This window comes from Dendrobium catenatum, unplaced genomic scaffold, assembly GCF_001605985.2.
Source record: "Dendrobium catenatum unplaced genomic scaffold, ASM160598v2 fragScaff_scaffold_1495, whole genome shotgun sequence".
NCBI classification, from domain to species: domain Eukaryota; kingdom Viridiplantae; phylum Streptophyta; class Magnoliopsida; order Asparagales; family Orchidaceae; genus Dendrobium; species Dendrobium catenatum.
Genome location: NW_021319957.1, coordinates 786,263 through 811,940, shown reverse-complemented (window position 1 = coordinate 811,940; position 25,678 = coordinate 786,263). Strand labels below are relative to the sequence as shown.

At 31.7% G+C, this 25,678-nt stretch overlaps 1 protein-coding gene across 1 annotated transcript in view; it reads left to right on the top strand.

Moving 5' to 3' along the window:
• Positions 1 to 323: 323 nt before the first annotated feature.
• Positions 324 to 25,678, top strand: part of LOC110104379 (floral homeotic protein AGAMOUS-like) — a 58,126-nt gene continuing 32,771 nt past the window's right edge. Inside the window, exons 1-2 of the mRNA XM_028700357.1 lie at positions 324 to 537; positions 17,738 to 17,819. Of these exons, the coding sequence (XP_028556190.1) occupies positions 335 to 537; positions 17,738 to 17,819 (285 nt within the window). The 5' untranslated portion in view covers positions 324 to 334. The remainder of the gene's footprint in view (positions 538 to 17,737; positions 17,820 to 25,678) is intronic.

Genomic DNA, 25,678 nt, shown 5'->3' with positions numbered 1-25,678 from the left:
CTCCCTTTCTCTCTCTAATGCCCCCCACATTCTAAATTTCTGAAACCGACGGCAATGGTTGCCTGAGTTATTACCCAGTCCTTCCTTTGTAGAAAGAGAGGGAAAGCTTCAAGTCATCAGCTTCTTAACCTGCAAGCTGACTCGTTTTCTTAGCAAAAGCTGGCTTTATTTTCACGCAGGCACAAGGGAAGAAGCACAGCAGCAGTTGCAGAGTCTGTAAAATTATTGTTTCTTTTTTCTTTAACAAGGTGCGGATTTGGATTTCTGAAGCTTATTTCTGTGGCTTTCTGTTTTTTTTTTCTTTTGTTCTGTAAAAGGAGCAACGAAACCGAAAATGATGGAGCCAAAGGAAAAGATGGGAAGAGGAAAGATAGAGATCAAGAGGATAGAAAACACTACGAACAGGCAAGTCACCTTCTGTAAGCGTCGTAATGGCCTCCTCAAAAAGGCTTACGAGCTTTCCGTTCTCTGCGATGCTGAAGTCGCCCTTGTCATCTTCTCCAGCCGTGGCCGCCTCTACGAGTATGCCAATAACAGGTTCATTCTTCTCTCTCTATCTCTAATTATCTTTCTTCTGAAGTTAATTTTTTTGTTGCAGAGTACCGATTAATTGAATGATTATTATAGTTAATTGTTTTCAAAGATTTAGTAATTAAACAACCTTACAGTCTTTACTTTTTTCTTCTATGGATTCTGTATTCATTTGGATGATCTATAGAAGTAGAGGGAAGTTTCATAAAAGGGGTCTCTTTGCTGCTTTTTCTTTCCCTCTTATGTTTGGCTCTTCTATGTCAAGAGCAAGAGCTTTACTAGCTTAAAGTCCAATGATAGCATAAAAATGGCTTTTTCCCCTACTTTCCCTTCTTCCATCTGCTGGGTTTTACTTTGCAAAGAAGATCTAAATTAGAAAAACAAAACTACTTCTTTTAGGAGAACATGAAAAACAGTAAAAGGAGTTATTTTTTTTCCTTGTAATGAAATATGCAGCTCTTTCCCTTCTTTCTTCAATCCATTTTCTTTATAAGTTTCTTAGGTATCAAGATCTGAACTTTGAGTGATGGTGCATCTAGATAACAGTGAATGAGAAGGAAACTGAAATAGATTTATTCTACTGAGCTTATATTTGCTACCCTATGGAGTGACTAGTGGTCCACTTAGGATCTCAATTCTATTATAAAAAAGCAGTTTTTTTCATCACTTTCCTTCCCTTTCCCTTCTTCATAGCCAATTTTTTTGTTCGGGGAAAGCGTGGATCTGTTGTAAAAGGAACCGTTTCTCGTTTTTTATGGCAATAGTAAACAGAGATATGGTATTTGGCTGTCTTTCAGGAAAAGAGAGGATGTCCTATCTCTCTTTTCGAATTCAAGACTTTGCCCTTTCACCTCTCTTTCTCTCTCAGAACGTCACCAATCCATCCTGGCAAAGAGCTGTCAAACTCTCATTATCCATTAGCTTTACCAACTCTTCATACGTTATTAGGGTTTCCATTGGAGAAATTAGGGTTTTTGCCAATTTTTTGTAATCCATATATAAAAGAGGGCTCACGAGATTTACTCTGATTCTTCGCATCTGACAGCATGTCTCAAAAAACCTAAAAAAAATTATTTTTATGGTAAAAAAATGTCATTTTTTAAGGTTTTCTCCATGAGGGCAACTTGTTGGAGAGATATAATAATGAGAGCGGTAAGAGAGAAAGAGAGAGGGAAGAGAAAAGAAGATACGAGCCAATGAGTGAGGCTATTCGGTACAAAGGGAGGATTTATATTTGCCTAAATAGTACACATATAAGAGAAAGTAGCAGATTAAAGACAGACTCAAAGCGGGCAAAAAAGTGGACCTGGGGGGCAGCATTAGAAGAGATGAATTATGAGGATTCGCTGTTAGTGTGGAGAAGGTAGATGTGGCCGGGAGAGCAAGACAAGAAGCAAATCAAATAAGCTTGGCATGCTTCAAATTATGTCCCAAATTAAGATCGAGCTACTTAATTATCACATATTTTGATTGAAAAGTGATGTAAAATATGTAGCTCCTCACCAAAAAAATTATTTATTCTCATTTAAATTTCATACAATTATATTTAAAAATATTCTATTTATTTTGTAATGTAAAAAATGCAATAATAATTAATTAAATCATGTATTATATATATATATATATATATATAATCAAAGAGAAAAAATCTTTCTGAACTGCGCATTACCATTAAAAATAGGTCAGCAGCTCAATAAATGCTTTTCTGAGTCCTATGTGATTTATGGTAGTAACTTTATCAAGTATTTCTATGCATTATTATTACAAAATTTATTTAATAAATATATTGAGATAAATTTCTATTCATTATTATATTATTATTATTATTATTATTATTATTATTATTATTATTAAGATACGTTAAATATTCATATATATGGTAATATTTCATATTATAATAATGCGTACTATTTTATAAGATAGGAGACTGAAAAATCAAAGTTGACAAAAAAGTTTAGATACGTAATAATTAAATTAAACTTAGATTTAGCACAAAAATTTAAATATATAGATATTAGTCAACATTTTTATGTTTTAAATTCATATATTTTTAAATTATAGGATGCAAAACTACATAACATTGGATTATCAAATATGATATTACTTGTTAGGGATGAACCAAAGATATTGATATTTGGCTAAACACACAATTAGGCACATTTAACTTTAATCCAAAATTTTAAAAGATGAGTGATGACCAAGGACTTTTATTTTAACATCAACATTTTTTAAGCTATCCAATTTTAATATAATCTCAAAATTTTACATGGCTTAACATGTCGGGGTGCTTGCTTTGCTAAACACACCCATGAGACAACCTAACTTCACCATGCCCATGCAAGAGGAAATTTAGTGTGGAGCCCAATGTTATTATTGTGCCTTGGAATGAATGCATATATTTTTTTAGTTGAAAGTACAAATGTGTTTTATTTTTGGTTGAAAGTACAAATGGCGAGGAACCCCTCACCAATATTACTAGATATGATGTCACATTCTCCAAATTATCACCAAGACAGTGTTCCAAATGATCCCTATTAGGGGATAAAGCTACTTGATTCTCACAACATCTATTAAAAGGATATATGTTTGCCATAGAATTAATCTTACCCTCATTGACCAAAAAATCTTTTGCATTATCTGGAGATGGCATAATTCCATGATCCTCAATATTATTAATGTTATCATTATTATTTTTCTCAATAGGCATAGTATCCACAATAATAGTAGTAGGCAAATTATTTTTAGTAGTTTATGAATCCCTAGTTAAATGAGGATGATTGATGATGCACCTAGTTTTCATGTGTCCCAATGACTTGCAGTGATCACAATAATGAGGAAATTCCTCTATCTGAACATGTTAAATATAACCAAATTTTTCAGGCCCCAACCAAATTGAAGCAGGATATCTGTCTAACTCGACTAAGACCCGAGCGACTGAGGGATGAGACCCAATAGAAGTAACACTATCAATTTTTAGAGGGCGACAAGACAAGGAGCCCAAACCATGTTGTATGCAGGGAGAAAAAATGGGGCCTAAGGTTATGGAAAGAAATCCAAATGTGGATAATGGGGTAATCCACCGTAATGTCAAAAAATTGAGACCATTTGGTTATCTTCATATAACAATTGAAAATAAAGTAGGATCTATGGGAAAAAAAACACTACTGTATATCATTGTTAAGTTTGATCAAAATAAGCTTAGCATTCAGGATGGTGACCGAAAACTTACTGTTTAGTTTAAGGTTGAAGGAAAATTATCGATTCGCATCGAGAGAAGGCATGTGATTGGGAAAAATACCGACCAAAGAAAATATGAAAAGGGCAGCAAGAGCAAGAACCTCTTCATCAGAAATCCATTGAGCCAGCAGCCCCTGATAGCTTGTGGCTTTGAGGTCAGGGAAGGCATCCACAGTGGAACCGCCAGAAAGGGAGTAAAAAAAAGACCGAGAGGAATTTTTACCTCTTAAATAGCTAGTATCTCCCAAACAAACATGATTTACTGCCATCGGAGATGCAAAACCATCAAAGATAGGCCAAAGCCAGAACGAGCGAGGGCATGCTCGCATCTTCGACCGAGACAAGGAGGTCGCCGGATGTGGAGGACACGGTTGGCTAGATCTGAGCAAGGCCGGTGGTAGTAGCAAACTGCGGGCGGCAGCATGGAAGAAAAAGGCTACTAGGGCGAAGCCATAGCAGTGAAGCTCCATCTAACAAAACTTCAAGAAAATTTTATCAAGTGATGCCATTCTTAAGATGGCCTGGACATATAGGTAAATATTGTATTATATTTGTTTAAATAACTTATAAAAAAAATCGGATAAACAAGGAAATAATGCCGTAAATATCCACCATAGTTGATTCAAATATGTATGGTAAAGGAGACAATATGAGAAATTATTTTCCTATAAAAGGTTGTTAAGAAATTTTGATTTAACGGAATAATTTGATAGCATCAACTTGATAAAGCCTATTTCTTTGGCATTAATTTTCTAAAACAAAAATGGCAGTTACGAGAAAGACAACTGCACGCACCAATATATACTGGTAAAGAAGATCATACCAAATAAGTTAATCTCTACATAATTTTAGAATTGCCTTTCATAATTTTATACTTTGTTAAAAATAATCGATTTTTGAAAATTTCTCAATAACTCAACAAAAAAACTAACCAAAAAAACTATATAATCAACATTGAGTGATAGCATAAGCACAGATTGAGGGGAATTATATGAGCATTTGGAGGATTATTTTTGGTGATGGTTGAATAGTTGGGGAAGGAGTGGCTGGTATAGAAGTTCAAGGGCGTGACGGGCGCAACAACTAAGGCAAAAACTCAATTTCAGATAATTTTATACTGGTAAAGAAGTTCAAGGGCACTAGGAGGATTATTTTTGGTGATGGTTGAATTGCATTTCTATTTTGTGTAAAGTATTTCTACGACTTATTGTTATTATATATTGGTCTAAATCATTTGCTTATATGCTTCAAAAACAAGTCTATCTGGTCTTCTCTTATAGGATCAATTTCATCCTCTATTATACTAGTTAGAAAGGCTAAACTGCTTAAATCGTATTATAAAATCATAAATTGATTAGATTTCTATGGCATTTCAGTTTACTTATTTATACTTAATTTATTCTAATTTTTAAAATATGTTAATATTAGTATTTTTATACATATTTGCCACAAACACAAATCAACTGACATTCAGATCTTACAGCAAGATCACCCTCCTAAGTCAAATAGGTTCAGTAGCATATTTATTTAATAATTTATCTTTTAATGATGAATAAGATATTACTAGAAGCAAAGCTAGTGCACAATCATTCATTAAAGGAATACTTACTAACCATATTTATTAAATGGTAGCAATGAAAATTATAAGATACACAGCATGCACAGTGATCGACTTCTGTTATTCTAAGCCATGAACATTTAATGCTCTCAAGTTGATGTATAATCTATTTAATTATGAAGTATTTAATGTTTGGCAATGAAATATGAAGTGTGCGTGCAGTGAAGGAATTTCTATATGCAATACTAGTGTTTCTTGAGAGACACCTTTTGCTAATTCATTGAAGTAAATAATATAAAAGTTATTTATTTATTTTTTTTGTTGTTGTTTTTGAATAACGTATTGCAGATATATATTATAGTAAGCTATATCTACTCTATATAAAAAATATAAAAGTATTTAATCCAACAATCAACACATTTAAATTCAACCATACAATGTAAATATGAAAATCTGCAATGAATATAATCTACATTGCAAAGATTCGACACAATGGATCAATTTACATGATTTTGTATCAAATCAACATACATCTATACTGAAATCCCAACATGATTAGGATTCTACTACTCTGGACATGCACCTATATATAAGTCCAACTCATTCATTTCCTCGAGTGGGTTGAGAAATGTTTAAATAAACTTGCTTGCAAAAAATATACTTTACCACACAGAGCTTCACCAAATTTCACTTGGCGTAAACCACAGAGATTTACAATAAAAATTCAGTTAAAGCTGTGTTTTGAATAATTTTGGCCCTGCTTTCAAGAGATTTTTTTATTAAAAAATAGCTTTACAAAACAATAAGAAAACCGTTCCAAATGAAAACTTAATGACGAGCAACAAGGACTTAATTGGCCACTATATAAAAAATATAATTAATTTCTTTTCAATCAAATTTTTTTATATAATATATGAATTCAAATGTAAACAAAATAATATATTCAATTAAATAGTAATTAAACACAAATACATTAAGCATAACATAATTTTCTAATTAATCTTAATTATTTTATAATTACCTTAAAGTCTTAGCTATATTAAAAGAAGTCCAAAAAATCAAAATATTTTTTGTATGAACATATAGAACTAGTAAGCTACTATAAATATTTTAAATAAAAATAACTAATTTTCAACTTATTTAAAAATTCAAAAGATCTAAGCTAAATTACCTAAATAAACATTATTAAGTTTGATAGTATGTAGATAATAAATTTGCTGATATACATTTGAGAATTATGCACACATAAATATTTAAATATTATTATTATTAAATTGAATTTTTAAAAAATTAAGCATATGATTATTAATTATCATTATTTGAGCTAATAATAAATATTTTTTACTAACATAAATAGAACAAAATTAATTAAATCTCAAAATTACAGATAAATTTGGAATAATAAAAAAATATTTAAAATTAATTTTAGCAATGCAGTCAGCATCTTGGTAAACTTTTGTTAGACTAATTCAATTAGTTTATTTTAAATAGTAAAATACAGTACACACACTAAGCTAAATTACCCTTAGAACATGATTACTTACATGAGCTATCAAGAATTATAACTTTCAGCTTGTTTTCCATGTGACAATGTCCAAGGTAACTTAACAAGGATATCATCAAAATCATGGTTACTTCAAAAATATTTACTGTAATATACACCTAGCAAACTATAATTTTTTTAAGCTGTAAATGAAAATTTGCATAAGTAATATAAAAATTAAAAAGGGTAAAATTTAGTCTTAAAAGAAAATAAATAAAATAACTCAGGAAATAGTTGGTTAAAAGCAAAAGTAAAATAAACTTTCAGCAAAAAAGCAAAAATCAATCATAATCAATTTTCCTTTTGTGAAGGAACATTGGTATCTATAAATCTAATGAAGGCCCTAGTGAATTGAGAATAGCTCACATATTAATTATTCTTTACTCTATCACAACATTTCAATGAAGGTTCCAACTAGTAAATTGTTAAATCCAAAAGGTAGTCAACTTGAGATAAGGAGGATTATTTAGAAGAGAAATGAAAACTATTCCTAAACACTTCTGAATTAGATGGCGAAGAAGATAAAGGAGAAAGAACAACCTCCAAAGCAAAGTTCCCATCATAAAAAATTGATTCACTTAGATTTGAAGAATTGGGCATCTCTTTTTCAAAAATAATTAATATGTTGATTAGAGATTCCTTGACTAACATGAATTTTTGAATCATCATAAGTTAGTAGCTATGAATATTTGGGCATCTCTTTATAAAAAATAATTAATAAGTTGATTAGAGATCCTCTTGGTGTTCTTTCTCTCCTCATGTACTTTCCTTGCACAAGTCATGGGAGTACCTCCAAATCACCTAGTTATTTTGGTTTAACTAATCTTTTCTATATTCATTAGCTCTATCAAAAATCTTGTCTCTATGAGGTCATAGGATTCTTGCATGTTTTTCTCTAGCTCTCACACATGAGCATTACGGTCTTCTTAGCCTCGTAGTCATCACTGCCTTCTCAGATTATCTCTTAAATACTAGCACCCAAGGTAATAGCATCCTCTCATCTCTAAGGAATCTTAAGGTTTGTTCAATAATAGACCTCCATAGTCCAATCTCCATATATCAACATAATCTATTCCTTTGTTACTAGGGTTTCTTCTTGTGGCACATCTAATGCTAACTTCCACTTCCTTATAGTTTGGATTGGATCCTATACCACTACCAAAATATGTTTCTTCCATTATTAGTTTTCATATACCTCTAGCAACACTTCTTTATGGAGGAGAGCACTTCTCTTTATTTTTCTTCCCAAAGAATTATCAACAAATCTCAAATTTCTCTAAAGATTGCAAACCTATTTCTTTGATATTTGATTATGTGATGAAAGTTTTGTTATATCATTGCTCCTTAATTTACTTTGAATTTTTTTTTGTGAAAGGACATATTTACTACTTATTAACAATTTTTTGGAGGCTTGTTACTCTCATAGAGGTATTGTAATATCTTCAATTAATCCATAGCATTTTTATTGAATTTCAATAGATTTGGAGTTCAAAAAGCTAATTTAAAAAAATATTTTTTAATATTAAGGGGCACTATTTAAAGTGAATACAATTATCATAAAAAATTTGTATGATTAATGAGTCCCCTATTGTAAAAATTTCAGTTAGTATAAATACCAATGCCTTGGTGCCTTCTTCTTTTATTTCTTTTATATGATCCTAGCTTTCAACTATATACAACAACAACAACAGCATCAAGCATTTATCCTACTACGTGGGGTCGACTACATGAATCCTTTTCCTCCATTGTGTTATATTAAAAGTCAAATTCTCGTTTAAATCTAATAAAGAAAAGTCATTCCTAATATTTTCTAGCCATGTCTTTTTAGGTCTACCTCTACCTTTCTTAATATAAGTCAAATCTAATACCTCTACTCTCCTAACCGGGTCATCAGAAGGCCGCCATTTTATGTGACCAAACCATCTAAGGCGACTCTCTCTAATCTTATCTTATACTGGAGCTACTCCAACCTTTTCACATATATGCTCATTTCATATTCTATCTCTAAAGGTAAAGCCAATCATCCACCCGAGCATCATCATCTATGCCACACTTAACATAGTATTATGCTTCTCTTTTAATGGACAACAATAGGCACCATAAAGCATTGCAGGCCTCACCACCATCTTATAGAATTTTCTCTTAAGTTTAAGGGGTACTTTTCTATCACATAACAAGCCCGATGAATTCCTCTACTTTAACCATCCAACTTGAATTTGCTGATAATATCCCCATCTATTTCACCATCACTCTGAACAATAGATTCAAGATATCTAAAATGTGTACTCTTATCAATGACTTGATCGCCCAAAGTCACAATCCCCTCACTAGGTCTATTATTACTAAAATTATACTCCATATATTCCATTTTAGATCTACTCAAGCAAAAACCTTTAGACTCTAAGGTTGACCTCCATAACTCAAGTTTACCTTCAACTCCCTCTCTAGTATTATCAACAAGAAGAATATTATCAGCAAAAAGCATGCACTAATATACATCCTCTTACAAATGTCTAGTGAGAACATCCATGACTAAAGCAAAAAGATATGGGCTTAAGGCTGATCTTTGATGTAACCCAACTAAAATAAGGAAATACTTGGTCAAACCACCTTGTGTTTGAACTCATGTAATAGCTCCTGCATACATATCTTTAATGATTTCAATATAAGCGTTACTAACTCTTTTCTTATCAAGAACTTCATAGAACTTCTCTTGAAACTTAATCATATGCTTTTTCTAAATCAATAAATATCATATATATATCCTCCTTATTTTCTCTATATTTCTTCACCAAACCTCTTAATAAATGTATGGCTTCCAAAGTCGGCCTACCCGGGATGAATTTAAATTGATTTTGAGAAATATTAGTATCATGCCATAACTTATGCTCCATAACTCGCTCCCATAATTTTAAAGTATGACACACTAACTTAATTTATCTATAATTATCACAATCTTGTACCTCACATTTATTCTCAAAAATAGGAATTAACACACTCATTCTCCACTCATATGACATCTTTTTAGTCTTAAAAATAGTATTAAAAAGTTCAGTAAGCCAAAAAATTCCTTCATCTCCTAAGCATTTCCACACCTCTATTGGAATATATTCAGGTCCAACAGCTTTTCTATCCTTCATTTTCTTTAAAGCCTCTTTAACTTTGATTTTACTAATACGCCGATAAAAATATAAATCATTATTTTTATTTAGGGTGATAAGGTCATTGCAGTCAATCTTATTTTCACAATCTTCATTAAAAAGTTTAATAAAATATCTCATCATCCACCTTTATTAAATACCATCTTCTAAGAAAAGTATTTTTTGATCTTCATCCTTAATGCACTTCACTTGAACTAAATTCTTACTACTATATCTTTATTTGGCTAATTTATACATATATTTTTTTCCTCCTTAATATCTAATATAGTATATAAATCACTAAAAGCTAAGGTCTTTATATTGCATATTACTTTATTAGATTATTTACAAGCCTCTTTAGATCTTTTTTAATTATTTAAATTTTTAAAATTAAACAAATTTTTATAACAAATCTTCTTACTTTTAATCTTTTCTTGCTCATTTAGATTCCATAATCAACTATTTTTACTATTAGGATTTTTTCTCTTTGATATTCCAAGCACATCTTTCGTAATATTTTTAATATCACTAGCACTTTTTTTCACATAACATTAGCATCATCATGCACAAACAAAATATTAAGATCTAAAATCTTACTCTAAAAAATATTTTTATTAATATTCTTTAAATGCTTCCATCTAATCCTAGAATATCATTTTACTTCATTTTTTATTTTTTATCCATTTATCTTAAAGTCCAAAATTAATAATCGATGTTTGGAACGTGATGTTTTACTCAGAATAACTTTATAATCTTTGCAATCTAAATGATATAATATTCTAATAAGAAAATAATCAACCTGAATTATACTATATTCATTTTTATAAGTGATGAGATGTTCATTCCTTTTCTTAAATAAGGTATTAGCAATTAAAAAATTATAAGTTAAACAAAAATCTAATATGATATTGCCACCTTCATTTGTCGTTCCAAACTCATGGTCATTATGAATAATTTTAAAATTATCTACCTCTCTACCAACATGTCCATTTAAATATCCTCCAATAAAAACTCTTTCTTTAAGAGATATCTTTTATATTAATTCTTCTAAGTCATTCTAAAAATTTAATTTAGAATTTCCATCCAAACCTACTTGAGGAGTATAAGCACTTATAATATTAATAATCTTAGCATCAATAATAATCTTTAAAGCTATAATTCTATCTCCAATTCTATTAATTTTTATAATATTATCCTTCAAACTCTTATCTATAATAACATCTATACCATTTCTAGTACGACTCTTACCCAAATACCAAAATTTAAATTATTAACTCTCAATTTCCTTAGCATTTTCTCCAACCCATTTAATTTTCTGAATGCACAAAATATTTAACTTCCTATGAATCATAATATCTATTAATTTTATTAATTTTTTTGTAAGAAAACTTATATTTCAAGTTTCTATCCTAATTTTAATTTTATATTTTTTAGTATCTTAGACTAGCTACTTTGTCCACATTTGTCCTTGATGTGGGAACACTCGTCTATTTAACATTGCACTCGGACGCCGGTGTAACGGCCCTTGCACACTTATCATTTGTATTTAGGCCATATAGTGTGTCGCTTCCAAAGGACGTCATAGCATTAACAAGCTTTCAACTATATAGTATTCAATTTATTATAATCAATTTGATCAAGTTATTTGTGCTACTATAAAAATGTAAGTATATTTTTTATTTCAATCACTACAGAAAAGTTAACATTCACAATAGATTTATGGATGACTTTGTGGTAGATTTTTTTCCCAAAAATTTGGATGGATTTGCCATAAAAATTTTGTTGCTTTTTTGTGGAAAATTTGAGACACAAATTGTGCAGCAAATTTGGGACAAAATTTTCACCACAAATCTAATGTAAACTTCTCTATCTAACTGATTGGTTGGCATTCATTTTATGTCTTCATTTTGATCTCGACTTCGCTCCTCCCTCCTTCAGCTCTTGGACATTGTTTGACTCCTTTGATGATGTTCCCTGTTGTATTTCCTCCTTCAAATATGTTCCTTCTTGTTGAATCTGAATTCACAGTTCCTCACCATTATTCTTTACAAACAAAGTCACACCTCTTTCCCATTCTTCTTTGCGACCAATGTTGTACCTCCTTAGGAGACGGGAGCTTACTCATTACGAAAGTATCCATCCTTCTTCCTTTTGCATGCTTCTTCATCCAAATCCTAAATCTCTTTTGCATCAAAGTCAAACATCCTAGACATTCTTTTGTAGCAGTCGAATTCAAATTGAGAAGATAGGAGCTTGATCATTGCTAAACTCCCTCCTCACTATCGCCACTTTAAGGAATACATTTTTTTGATGATATTCTTCTTTATTAATAAGACTAGAGAGGGAGTTGAATGTAAATTTGAATTATATATGTCAACCTTAGATTCTAATGGGAGGGGTAAAGACTTTAGGCGAATGATCCACTAATAAGAGTACACATTTTAGATATCTTGAGTCTATTCTTCATAGTGATAGTGTAATAGATGGAGATATTCTTAGCATAATTTAAGATGGATGATTGAAGTGGAAAATGAATCGGGCTTATTGTTTAATAGGAAATTCCCTCTCAAACTTCAAGAAAAATTTCATAACATGTGGTGATGAGACCTGCAATGTTTTATGGTGCAGAATGTTAGACATTAAAAGAGAAGCATAATATTAAGCTTAATGTCATAGAGATGAGGATGCTCAAGTGGATGAGTGTCTATACTCTTAGAGATAGGGTACGAAATGAGCATATACATGAAAAGAATAGAACATCATACCACATTAATTTAAGTCTATGATAGCTACAACCCTAAGAGTTATTGCCTCCTTTAAGCTCACAATAGGTGTTTATACAAGTTTGTTATGACTTTAAACTTGATACTATCTACAATTTCCAACGTACCATAATTGTTTCCTTTAGGTCAACCATAGTTTCCGCTTATAGGCTTGTTGCAAATTCCACCCTTAAGATGGCTCATGTTTCTATGCTCAAATTTAGCATAACCACTGCCTCTAGGTTAGTTTTAATGCGACCTTAGGCTTACCAAAGGACTAGGCTCGCAGGCCTATGATAATGAGGGACAACCCTCTTCTGCCTCCTACAACTCTACAAATAGTCAAGAGAGTTTATATAGCTAACAGGTGGCTAGCTTAAAAGTAGAGCTATAAAATATCTAAAAATCTCAAGTGGACATTAGCATTCCAATACTAATTAAATGACTATCAAATATTGAAAGAGCAAATTGGTGGAAATTAGCTTGAGCCTGCATCGGCCGAGCAAGAGAGTGAGGATACATATTCTGTTTAGATTGTCTAAGTAGGAATTTTTTATGCATTTTACTTTTTTTGATGTATAAGAACTATGTATATGTTAGTAGCATTATAATAATTGTAGAATAGCTAGAATGTAATTGTCTATTTGAGCAGTTGATTTGTCATTATACAAAAGTGTGTTTCTTATGTTTATTTTTGCATTTTTTGCTGTAGTATTAGCATTATTAACTACTGCTTTTAGACTGTTGGGATTGTTATTATTAAAAAACTTAATTATAACATATTGTAGGTGCTATTTTTTATTTATACTATAGATTTTCAATATATTTGCACCAAAATTTTTGTCGCAAATATCAAAATGATGAACTTATATTGTATTTTATGATGGAACAATTTGTCACAAATTGTGACAGATTTGTGATTAGATTTTTGGTACAATTTACGACGGCATTTCCGTCACAAATTTCGACGGGCTTTCCATTGCAAATTCGTTAATTTGCGGCAAAATTTTTAGTGGGTTGTTAAAATGAAGGCGTTATTTCTTGTATTTGATTTCATCATAAATCCATCATAAATCCACTAAAAATATTTATGATGGATTCCATCTGTCACAAATACTTTTACGACATGACTTTTAATTACTGTTGGAATTGATTTTGCAGTGAATTTTTTCGCTGCAAATAGATGACTTTTCTGTAGTGAATATTGACATAACACCTCCTAAGATCCTTGCTTTAGATCACGTGGTAGATATTGATAAAAAACTAATAAAAACTGTACTCAATGAAGGTAATTTCTCAAAGGAGATTTTCTTTTATCCGTTTTTTTTCCTCTAATTAGAGCAAAATAAGGTCATATTACATATCGATAAAAGGAACATAAAACTCATGCACTTTAGCTTCCTAAAACATAGCCAGTTTATAATTTCATCTCCAATAAAATATGATTCTCAGATTATTTCTAGGATTCATTGGGACAAAAGTTATTCAAAACGGTATGTGAAGTATCATCATTTTATTAAAGCTTCTATTAGGTTCATTGAGAACAAAAAATATTTTTAATGGAAAACTGAGTTTGTTTAATTTTATTTATTTAACTTTTTGAGAGGTCGTATTTTTTTTTTTTTAGTTTAAATCCATAGAGGGGCCTACGCGTTGATATAAGTAAAAGTTATAAGTCCTTAAGGAGACTATCAGCCTGCTACTGCTCGAAGAACTACAATCAAAATCAAAGATATAAAAAAACCTAAGGGCCGATTATCCCCATTTATACAAAATACAAAATCGCCTAGATACACTCTAAGGCGACACAAAAAAAGTTCCCAAAAAAAAGAAAGCTCTAAAGATCTCCAATCAGCCCCGACTTTCTTGCCAAAAACTCCCTCAAGGTGGAAGCAAACCTGCAAAACAAACAGAACAGCAACAAAAAGAAAAAGAGAAAAGCAAGTAGCAGGAAAACCATTCCTCATGCAGAAACTCCCAGAAACCAGCTGCTGGCAAAACATCCACAGGCTACCCAACGAAAACCTATTGGAAACAAACCAATTAGAATCACAGTGAAACATAACAGTTAATAAAATTCCTGGAAATAAACTCCCACGGCGAGCAGAAATTTTTGCTGCCACAATGCCAAAAAATAGTCTTGTTAGACCAAACCAAAAAACATAGATCAGCGGGCAAACAAGAAAACCACAACCACCAGATTCTAAGCAAAAGCCCAGGCCCAAAAGCACCACCTAGCAAAGACAGAAAAAACCCCAAAAAATGCAAAATTAGCCAGTTCTAATACACGGAGTTCTCAGTTTATCCAACTTTACCAAACCTCTTAAGAAAGCAGGCAAATTAGAAGCACCAAATTCACTACTAGAAACACTCTGGCTACCCAACTTTGCCAACCAATCAGCACACGCATTGCCTTTTTGAGAGGGCGTATATTTAGTATCTTGCTTTGATTTTTTTTTCATAAATCTCATATATTGCGCGGATTTTATATCATCAAACCAAAACTCATTAATGTCCCCAAAGCTACAATCAAAAAGGAAAAAAATTTGTAGAGCACAGGTTTCAAAACTAATTATATAATAAAAGAGAAGCAAGTAGTCAATAAGCCAAATCAAAAAATAAGCCCAAGCAAGATATTTAATAAAACCCATTGGGATCCACCAAAAGGAACATATAAAAAGCCAGAAGAGCCACAAAGAGAACTAGATTGACAGAGCATATCCAAAATGAGTAAACCCCCATAGGTGAATTCCATAGCTGGTAGCATCAATCACCACTAAATAGCAGGATCAGCACAAAGAAGAACAAACCATAGGACATGAAAGCTAAATCTGAAATGCTAGAATCAAATAAAGAACAAGGGATTAATGGGAGAAGAAAATCCCTCAAAAAAAAGATCAGAAAGATCACAAATCTAAAGATAAGCACTAAGATCAGCACCCAAGCAATAGAAAGTGTCAATAGACAAAGATAACTGAGGATGAAAAACTGCTCAACAACCTAGCCATAGAGCATAAAACTGCAAGAAACCAGCCAATAACCCCTCCATAAACTGGACAACCTGATATTTTGTTTTGATGTTTCTCTTATGGTATTTATTTTGTTTTGCCATTTGATTAAAATTTCCTCTTTAGCTGACTTATGCTTGATTTGATTTTCTTATGGAAAGTACATAATTAGCCATTTAACTTGATAAGGAGTTCAACTTTTTTTGCAAGTTTTACTTTCATTAATGAAAATCACCTTGGAAAAATACCAATGGTAATTATTCAATGATAAAACAGATGAACGTGTTTCTAAAATAATTTATTAAATTTAAACTGATAGCTCAACTATACTGGTTTAAATGATTTTTCCACTAAACACCAATGCCATAACAAATTATGATGATATAAATAGATCTATGCTATTTGTAAGAGTAATTAATTTAAATTTAGAAGTAATCATATGTCCTCTGTACACGATAATAAGTGAGATAAATGTCACAATTTCCACATTAATATTTAAGCATATAAGGAGTTGGTCATTGCAAATAAAAAACAAAATCTAACAACAATCCATACAATAGCTAAAAAGACGAGTTGGAATGGCCTGAACGTTTAACTACTGTATGCAGATTTGAGAGAAAATAGCCAAAATCTTAGAAAACTATTATAAATATTTTTTAAATCAAATTTATATGATTTAACATATGAAAACATACGTAAATAACTCAATATTTTTTAATTAAATGGAAATTATGCCCAAATACATCAAGTATACCCTAGGAAATTATGTCACTTGAGCTCGTGTGTACTGACACATTTTGGATCTGAATGAAATAATCTTTGTGCTCACAGTTTGATTGAATTGCTGCACTGCCGTTTCAACTTCTGTATTTTTGTTCCATGTTATTAACTTCAGTCTTAATTTCTGCATGATTCCCCATCTTAAGGATCAAATCTTTTTTTTTTTTTTGGTTTTTCATTCCTCAAAAATGTTCAATTTACATGCAATAGATTTACTATTTCCATCCAGATCATAGTTAATTAAACGAAGTAAAATGAAGCACACTCGTGAATATCAAATTAGGATGATCAATTCTAGGTTATCTTGTTTAAATATTTTATTATATGAACAAGGTTCACAAGATTAGTTGATAATAAGTAGCAATAAGGTCAGTTACAGTTAAGAAAACACAAAATCAATTACATATTGAATTTTATAAAGGTAGCTAGAAAATTTATACGTTGATAAAGATTACAGGCCGAACTTCAGCCATTCCAATAATCTCTAACATGAGAAGTGCGGAGCTTCCCACCATATATATATATATATATATATGACTTATAATGCCCCGTAGTTTCGGACAACTATGTCAGAGTTTATTAGTATTTTTATTTCATTTGAGGCACATTTTAAGATGCCAGAGAAGTCTCAGTGCTTGAGATCTGTGTGACATTACATATCTGTATAATATAGAGTTTATAGGCATCTTCGTAAATTTTGAGTCCTAGATAAATTAGCGTATAAAGAAGTACGTAGTCGCTTTTAGTAACAAAATAAATTAACATATATGTAAGTTTGAATGTCCATACCATATCTGTCATATTCTTGTTGGTTGAGCTATATATATTAAATATAAGAGTGTAGCTACATTTGTTTGACTCTGAAGCAACTCTTTTATCCATCACATATTTCCTTGAAGCTTCAATATAATATATAATGCAAAATTATGCTGAATCACAATGCCAGCTTTGTCTTAAGCTTCAAACGCAGAAATAGTAACCGATGGTTAAAATGTATGTTTGGCACTCCCAAGAAAAATAACTCGAAAGTTATGAAGTATTTATTTTAAATAGAATAAAATATTTATTTATAGATTTACTTGAACATATATAGTACTTGCTGGACCATACGATGTGGTTGACAACTCTCTGCTTCCTAAGAACTTCTAAATACTGATTTTCCCCTCATTTATTTGCAGTGTAAAGGGAACGATCGAGCGATACAAGAAAGCTAGTGCTGATAATTCCAATTCAGGATCAATATCTGAAACAAATGCTCAGGTGATTATTACAATTCTCCCATAATAGATGCTTCCTTAATTAATTAATTAGCTTTTAGTCAACAGTAATAACTTTTTTTAGTTTTCAATTCACGCAGCAAGTATAAAAGAGTGACCTTTGATTTTCTTAGGCTAATTTTCTCTGAGATTTAAACAAGTTTATATACATAAGATGGTAGTTTCTAATAATTAAGAAAAATCTCAAGAGATGATAATTAATCTTTGCCAAATTTAGTGGCTTAAGAAATCCGGTGAAGCATGACAGGATCTGATGAATGAAGGATTGAGAGTTAAGAAGACTGAGAAACCACATCTTTGCGTATAGGAGAAGACGGTACGAGTGAATGGGCAACGGCAATAGAGATAGGTAAATCCCGATCAAGAAAGAACAAATCAACCAAAGAAGGCAAATAATCAAATTGAATGCAGACAAATTAAAGTTTTGTGACATCTACAAGCTAAGTTGACCTCATAAAATATAAAAAAATTTCGAAATAAAAGACAATTCCTGCTACTTAAATTGTCGCTTATTTTTTGTAGAAGTATTAGTGATATATTTTTATTTGATTATTCTTTTAAGGATTTATTTCTTTCAGTGACTTTACTTAAAAAATTAAAATTAATATTATAGCCTCTTTTTAAATCTGTCTAATAGATATATTTGTGCTCTTAAAAAATACTTATAACTTTATAATAATCAAAATATCTTAACTCAGATTTTAAATGTCTTGATTTATACAATCGTTTTAGGTGCTCAAAAATCTTAGAAACTTAAAAATTCCTTAAAAAAAAAAAAAGAAATGACTTGATCTGTACAATCATTCTCTTGGTAGTTTAAAGTTCTATTTAAAATATACTATGGATAAGATGATGTCTTATTTGAATATATTTTAAGGTAAACTTTTTGGGTAAAAATCCCGAGAGTGAACGCCTCACTCTCGCCACTCGATTTTAACGTACTTTTTCTTTAACAGTGGTAGTTGGTAGCTTGAGTCTTCCTTTTGTTTACCGTATATTAGAATTACTAGTTAATACGCTCAACCGTCGGTATTGTCGAAGTTCTTTCAGTTTATAGTTCTTATTTGAGTACTACATGTGCCGTTAATTCTGATTCTTGTTTGCCTCTTCTATAACTTCTACTCCCGTAAATTTGTTATACACAATTTTCCTTTATATATATATATATATATATATATAGAGAGAGAGAGAGAGAGAGAGAGAGAGGAAGCCTAATCTCTAAGTGAATGACCTAAGAGAGAATTTTAGAGAATCTCCGAGGAAAAAATCCTTGCATTGACGGCTCCTTTTAGTTATTTGTTGGTTTGTAAATTCTCTAATAGGCGTCCTAAGCTGGATCTCATTAGAAATTTTTTTTTTCAATCTCAAACTTTCTGGTGATTTCTCTGTTACTTTGTTTGATTCTCATAATTTGCTTATAAAACTATAAGATGACTTAGACTACAGTTGAGCTTTTAATAATCGATCTTACTTTGTGTATAATTGCTATATGAAGCTTCTGAAATGGTCACCTTTTTTTTTAGTTGAAACCGACGGAGGGGCCTACGCGTTAATATAAAAAAAGATTATAATGTCCTTAAAAGAACCTCCAGCTCACTAATGCTAATCAGAGCTACAAAATAAAATCTAAGAGCTGGTGGTTCCTTATACTAATAGTTACAAGAAAAACCTAGTAATATTATAGGCCTGTAAGGGGACAATACCCAAAAAAGGAAGAGCATAAGATCACCATTCAGCACGAACTTCTTGCAAAAAATGTGGGACGAGCCATAGCTAGCAAAATTGCTGTGAGCGGCCGATGACCCAGCAGTATCAAAATTCCAGCCACCATACCTACAGAAGAAAAGCCTACAATACAAGAGAATAAGTTTGCAATTACAGTGAAACCAATAAAAGCCATGGGAGAAGACCATACAACTGATATTAGAAATTTTTATCGAAAAGGAAAACCCAAAATCAGAACAACAACCAGTACACTTAAGGCCAAAGATATATAGCCTGGACATCCAAAAAAATGAACAGCTTTCTCTCTGAATTATAACCCAATAAGATCCCCAACAGGATGCACCCCAGGTCATGGTGGTTAATAGGAAAAAATGCAGATACGAGAAAATAACTCAACAGGATGCACCCCAGCCCAAGTACCAACTTGGTAAAAAACTGAAGATTAAAACCCCAACCAACAACACTTATAAACTTCTAGTTGTGACCAAAAAAACACAACCACCTAACATCATAACAAGCTAACAAACGGGCAAAGGCGTTCTCCAGATTCACTAACCCACCAATGCTAAACCACCAACAGAAATAAACATAGACCATGTTAAAACAACTCTAGCAGTGAGCCAACATAAATAAACAAAGACCAAAGGGCCAATAATGAACCATCAGATTCTACCGGATCCACCAACTAGAAAAAAAAGGAAACAACAATAAAAAATTAGCAACTAGAGAGATGAAAACCAGGCAATTGAACACACAGCTCAAACATTTCGGATATAAGGCAACCCAGCTTTATCCAAATTAATCATACCTTTCAACATAGGATGTAAACTCCTAATATCAAACTCCAAATAACTATCAAGATGATAACCCTTATTAGCTAACCAATCCGCACACGCATTAGCTTCACGATAAATGTGCGAAATAGAATAATTAATAGAAGAAAGGGAATTCTTAAATTTTTTAATAAGATAAAAGTTTTGAGGATTTCTAGGCACCACATTGGTAATAATTTAAACAAGAAGCATAGCATCCACCTCAATCCACACAAAATTAATACCCAGCTTAATACATATATCCAGGCCATAAGCTCTGCTATGATAATATTAGAAAATTGTAAAGGACCAGCATATGCCGCAATACACAACCCAAGTGATCTCGGATTATACCACCAACACCTGCATAATTGGGCCCAATAAACCCATCAAAATTAAGCTTGACATAAGGGGGTTTGGGTTTAATATTAATCTATTTAACCACCTTTTCAACCGAATTCAGAGTCCCATAAACCATGGGAATGCCAAAAGCAGTGGTCATATCCAGACAATTATGAAAGTTTTTAACAAATAAAAGATTATAGGAATAAAATTACAAAATTTTATGTCTCACATTCGAAATAATTTGAGTAGCATCCATTTTGATGTCATTATGCTTTGCCTCATTTCTAGCTTTCCAAATGTACCAAAAAAAATAAGAATAGGAATCATATTAAAAATATGACATTTAGCAACATGCACCCAATTCTCTAAAATAGATAACACATCATTTTGAACAAAACTTTTTTTGGCAAGAGTATTGAAATAACTCCACACTTTAAGAGCAATATTACCATTAACAAACAGGTGATTAATATTCTCCACATTAGAACAACACAAACATTTGGAAGGAATGTTAAAATCTTTTTTCTGAAGCAAGACGTCAACCAGAAGAAAACTTTTAAGACTCCTCCAAACAAGGATAGAGTAAGAAAACCTTTTTTCTTTGTTTTCTTTAATCTATTGGAATTGTTGGTTGTGGTTATAGTGGGTTTATGCTAGTTGTTTCTATGATTTTCTATTTGAACCCTTTCCTCTACATGTATATTGATGTTTTAGTCTATTGTGGTTGGAGGTTGTTGTCGTGGATTCCTTGCCTTTGTCACTACTATTATTTTCCTAATTCTATTACATTTCTGTGTTTCTAGCTTATCAGGGAGGTTTTTATTAGTGCTTTCTCTTAGCTGTGTGCTTTTGTTTTTTTGCTCGTGCAAATTTTTTGTCTCACTAGCTTTGTTACTACTCTTCCTCTAGGAGCCTCTAGTTGTCTTTTCTCTTCTAAGTTGGGTTGCTTTTAGCTTCTCTTTGTGCTGTCTGGCTTTTCATTTTGTTGTATTAGTTGGATCATATAATCATTTGGTTTTATTTCAAATGATGTGCTTTTAGATAACTCTTGATCCATTAAGGACTTGTAATCATTTTATTTTCTTTAATGCATAGCCCCCTCCATAGATTTTAAAAAGAAAAAAAATGAGATAACTTGTAGCGAGCTCAAGAAAAATATTACTCTCAAACTAGCATAAAATTCATTCGAATCAATCAAAAGTCTTAAAATATTCATCAACTTTCTTATTTATAGGGTTCTAAGGGCTACAACAAGGTGAGCTAAGCTTTCCTATAACTAAGCTTGGTATTCTTGTATGAGAATGATCACTCTAGGAGAGAGTGAGTGACTAACATGGCTGTGTAGGTTTGTGGTGGGTATTATGTTACAAGCTTGATAAGGAATCTATGATTCTCCCTATAAAGGGGTGAGCTCCATTATATATCTGGGTGAGTTGCTCCTGTTGATTAAGTTGGGTGAGTTCTCCTATGGGTAATCAGCGAGTATCATCTCTTACATAATTAGACGAGTTCCTCCTAGCTAGGAGCCCCTATTTAGGGCAAGTTTCTCTATCATGCTCATAAGCAACGTGCTAAATACCTGTGAATATAAAAATGAGTATACATTTAGTTCCTTGATGTACTAGGCCCCTTTAAAAGAGAAGTGTTGAAAAGGATGAGTGAATAATATTAGATGCGACTATCGAACATGGAGCAAGAAAGTAAATATAGAGTTACATCCTTATTTTTACTATTGCCTAAATGACTACGTCGATTTCACATTGATGGCAATAACGTGACTTGACACTATCTCCCACTCGGTGAATTTGCATTAAAAAGAGCTTTACTATTGTGCTTTGGTGATATAAGTGTCCACATGTTTGAGAAAATGAACCCTTTCCAGATAGCTCTCTCATTCGAGGATTTTGAAGAAGATTACATTTCACAATGGGAGAGATTAGAGGTTAAAGAAGAAGGTGATTGAGATCTTGCTGAGTAGAGAAGTTAACGGTGGCCCCTTGGTAGCGCTGGAGATCCACAAACTCATGGCCACCCCTCCAACAAAGAAGAGTAAAGAAAATTAATCATACCATTGGTAAGCCAACTACGACAACTGATGATGTTGAGCTTACACTGTTGGTGATGATGTTTATCATTTTGCGAGGATTATTCTACCTCTTGATGAGGAGGATAAGCCTCTTGACATGTTACTAAAGAGGTTAGTGGTGCTGGGGCACCTAATAGTGTAGAATGTAGAGGAGGTCCCTTTCCTAAGTTTAGCGAAAGCTTTAAGCACATCTACCTCGGTTAAGTAAGAGAAAAATGGATGTTTAAGTATTTATAATTAGCAAAAATAGATAAATGTTGTTAGAGAGTCTGTAGTCTTTCTTTTCCTTGAGTAAGCTTTGGTGGTACCTAACATGTATGTAGGAGATGAAGGCTTTGAAATAGTGTACACTCCTTTAATACTCAAGGGAGGCTATCTTATTGGATCGGTTCTTAGTTATTTTGTTAAGTTGTTTAGATCTACCCATTAATGAGATTTCTCTCTTGATTATAATGGTATTGCCCCTGGCAGAATTTCTAGATGTTGAGCCTTCAAGAGTGGAAAAAATATAGGTTTTAATGAGCAGGCGATGGTTATCACACTGGAGTAAGTTGAGATGTCTATGGGGTGTATAAGGAGAAGCCTATAAGCTCACTATAAAATGATCATTCCATTGATGTCTTCCCTCTCCTAGGATCTCTCTTGCTAGAGGAGGTTGTTGAGGGACTTTTTTGGAGAAGATGATGAACATCACAGGTCTTTAGAGAGTATGAAATCTCATATGGGGCTATGACCTTAGAGGACATTGATCTAAGGTGAGAGCTCATCAAGATGAAGAGTGAGATCTCTGAGCTAATGAGTGTGGTTACCTCCTTGAGGTTAGAGATAAGGGTGGCTTACCATCAGGTGAAGGAAACCAATTTCTTGGTAGGTGGAAAGTTTGTATTAGATAATTTAGCAGGGGTAGGGGAATGAGACTAGTGATGGTGGCAAATCCTATTAATAGGTCTTTTCATGGTGGTGAGTAGCCTTGTGCCACTTTTATTTTATTTTCTTAGTGTATTGTGTGTGAGCTTATCGATCCTTATGTAAAATCTTTTTATTTATTAATTAATCTTATATTTTGATGAGTTTATTACTCTCATCTTTTGCTCTCGTAATTCTTTATGATGTTGTAAGCACTATATATGCATTCAGTGAGACTGACTCATGAGTATTTGAGTTTGATCACTATGACGAGCAATAATGTGTGTGCCCTTTGATTGACTAATAGAATACATCATTTTAGAATCAAATTTAGTAAAATTATCTATTTTGTCTTTTTAATTATAAATTTGTATATCTAATGAAAATAACTTTCAATTACATACCTAAAAATATTACTCAATATTCATTCTTCCAAAATAAATATATAATAGCTAGTAGATCACTCTATCACTAATCTATCACAAATTGCTAACTAAAAAAAATAAAGGAAAATATATAACAAAATCTAAAGAAAACTTGAGAATATCTTTCAACCTCACTCCAAGTGGTACCAATCCTTTCCCTGGCTTGAAATCATTTAAACCATATATAATGAGCTAAAATGCCCAGTAGGAAAACCAAAACTCTATCACTATTTCTAATATAATATAAAAACAATTAATATATATGTTCAATTCTAGTCAATATAAATCATCACTTAATATGGACATTAAAATATTAAATTTAATAATAAAATTATTATAATCAATGAAATCAAAAGAGATCTATAAAATTATTAGACATATGATGTAGCGTATTATCATCCAATGGATTATGTCAGTATGCTATGCTATATTTATATAATTATTAATGCTAGTAAGAGCTACCAATATTTCAATCAATTTAATGTACAATCAGGTAACTATCATCATGAGTATAATTATAAAAATAAGGCATAAATTTTAGCTTTAATGTGGTATTTTTAGCATATATATTCCAATTGCTTCCCAGCTAGTTATCATCCATATTAATTATCACATATCTAATAAATCAATTAATATATTTAACTGGATTTTAATAATAATTAAGAGTTATCATCCTCTACCCGTCGGTATAATTTGATCAATAGGTTACTGGCTACAAGTAGGATTACACCACTAATCTTTTACTTAAAGGAAAGCCTATCAGCCCAGCTTCTAATATAAGGTATTATATTATAAGAGCTAACTCATATTCATTATAGTATTAACAACCAACCTTTCTTTCTTACACACAAATGTTAACTTCTCTATGCAACGTAAGTCAATATCATGTATGAAATATATAAATATATAACTACAAGGATATCTATCAAATTTATACACTATATATTTACTTCAAAAAAGCATATATCTTTTAGTTTAACTCGTGAAAATTTAATATATTATAGTCAGAATGCTCATATTGATGAGATATATCACATATAGAAAGTTATGAGGTGAAAATTTTATCAATATAAATTTATCCACATTTCTTTGTGATGTAAACACAATTTTGATAAGAAAATATACCAAAAAATATAAAATTATTGAAATCATAGATAAGGTAGTTGTTCCTTATAATGAGAAAAGCAATTTTCCCAATAGACTTGATGGACAAAAAACATACTATGCCCTCTAAAATCTAGCTTTATTTTTCTCTTTCCTCTCACCCAACCTGTTTTAGTCGAATGCATGAGAAAAAAAATTAAAAAGCTTTTCAATGAAATCTAATATTGACTTAGGACATTTATAAAAAAATAGTAATATAATATTCACTACAGGAAAACCCGTCATTACCGGCGGACTAAATTCGCCGGAACACAGATAATCCGACGGAACTATAAGTTTCCAACGCACGTTTCGGCGGAAATGCATACACCGGTTTTGGTCGCGTCGATAAATTTTTTCCGACGAATGTAATGCGCCGGAAAACTTTTCGGCGCACTTC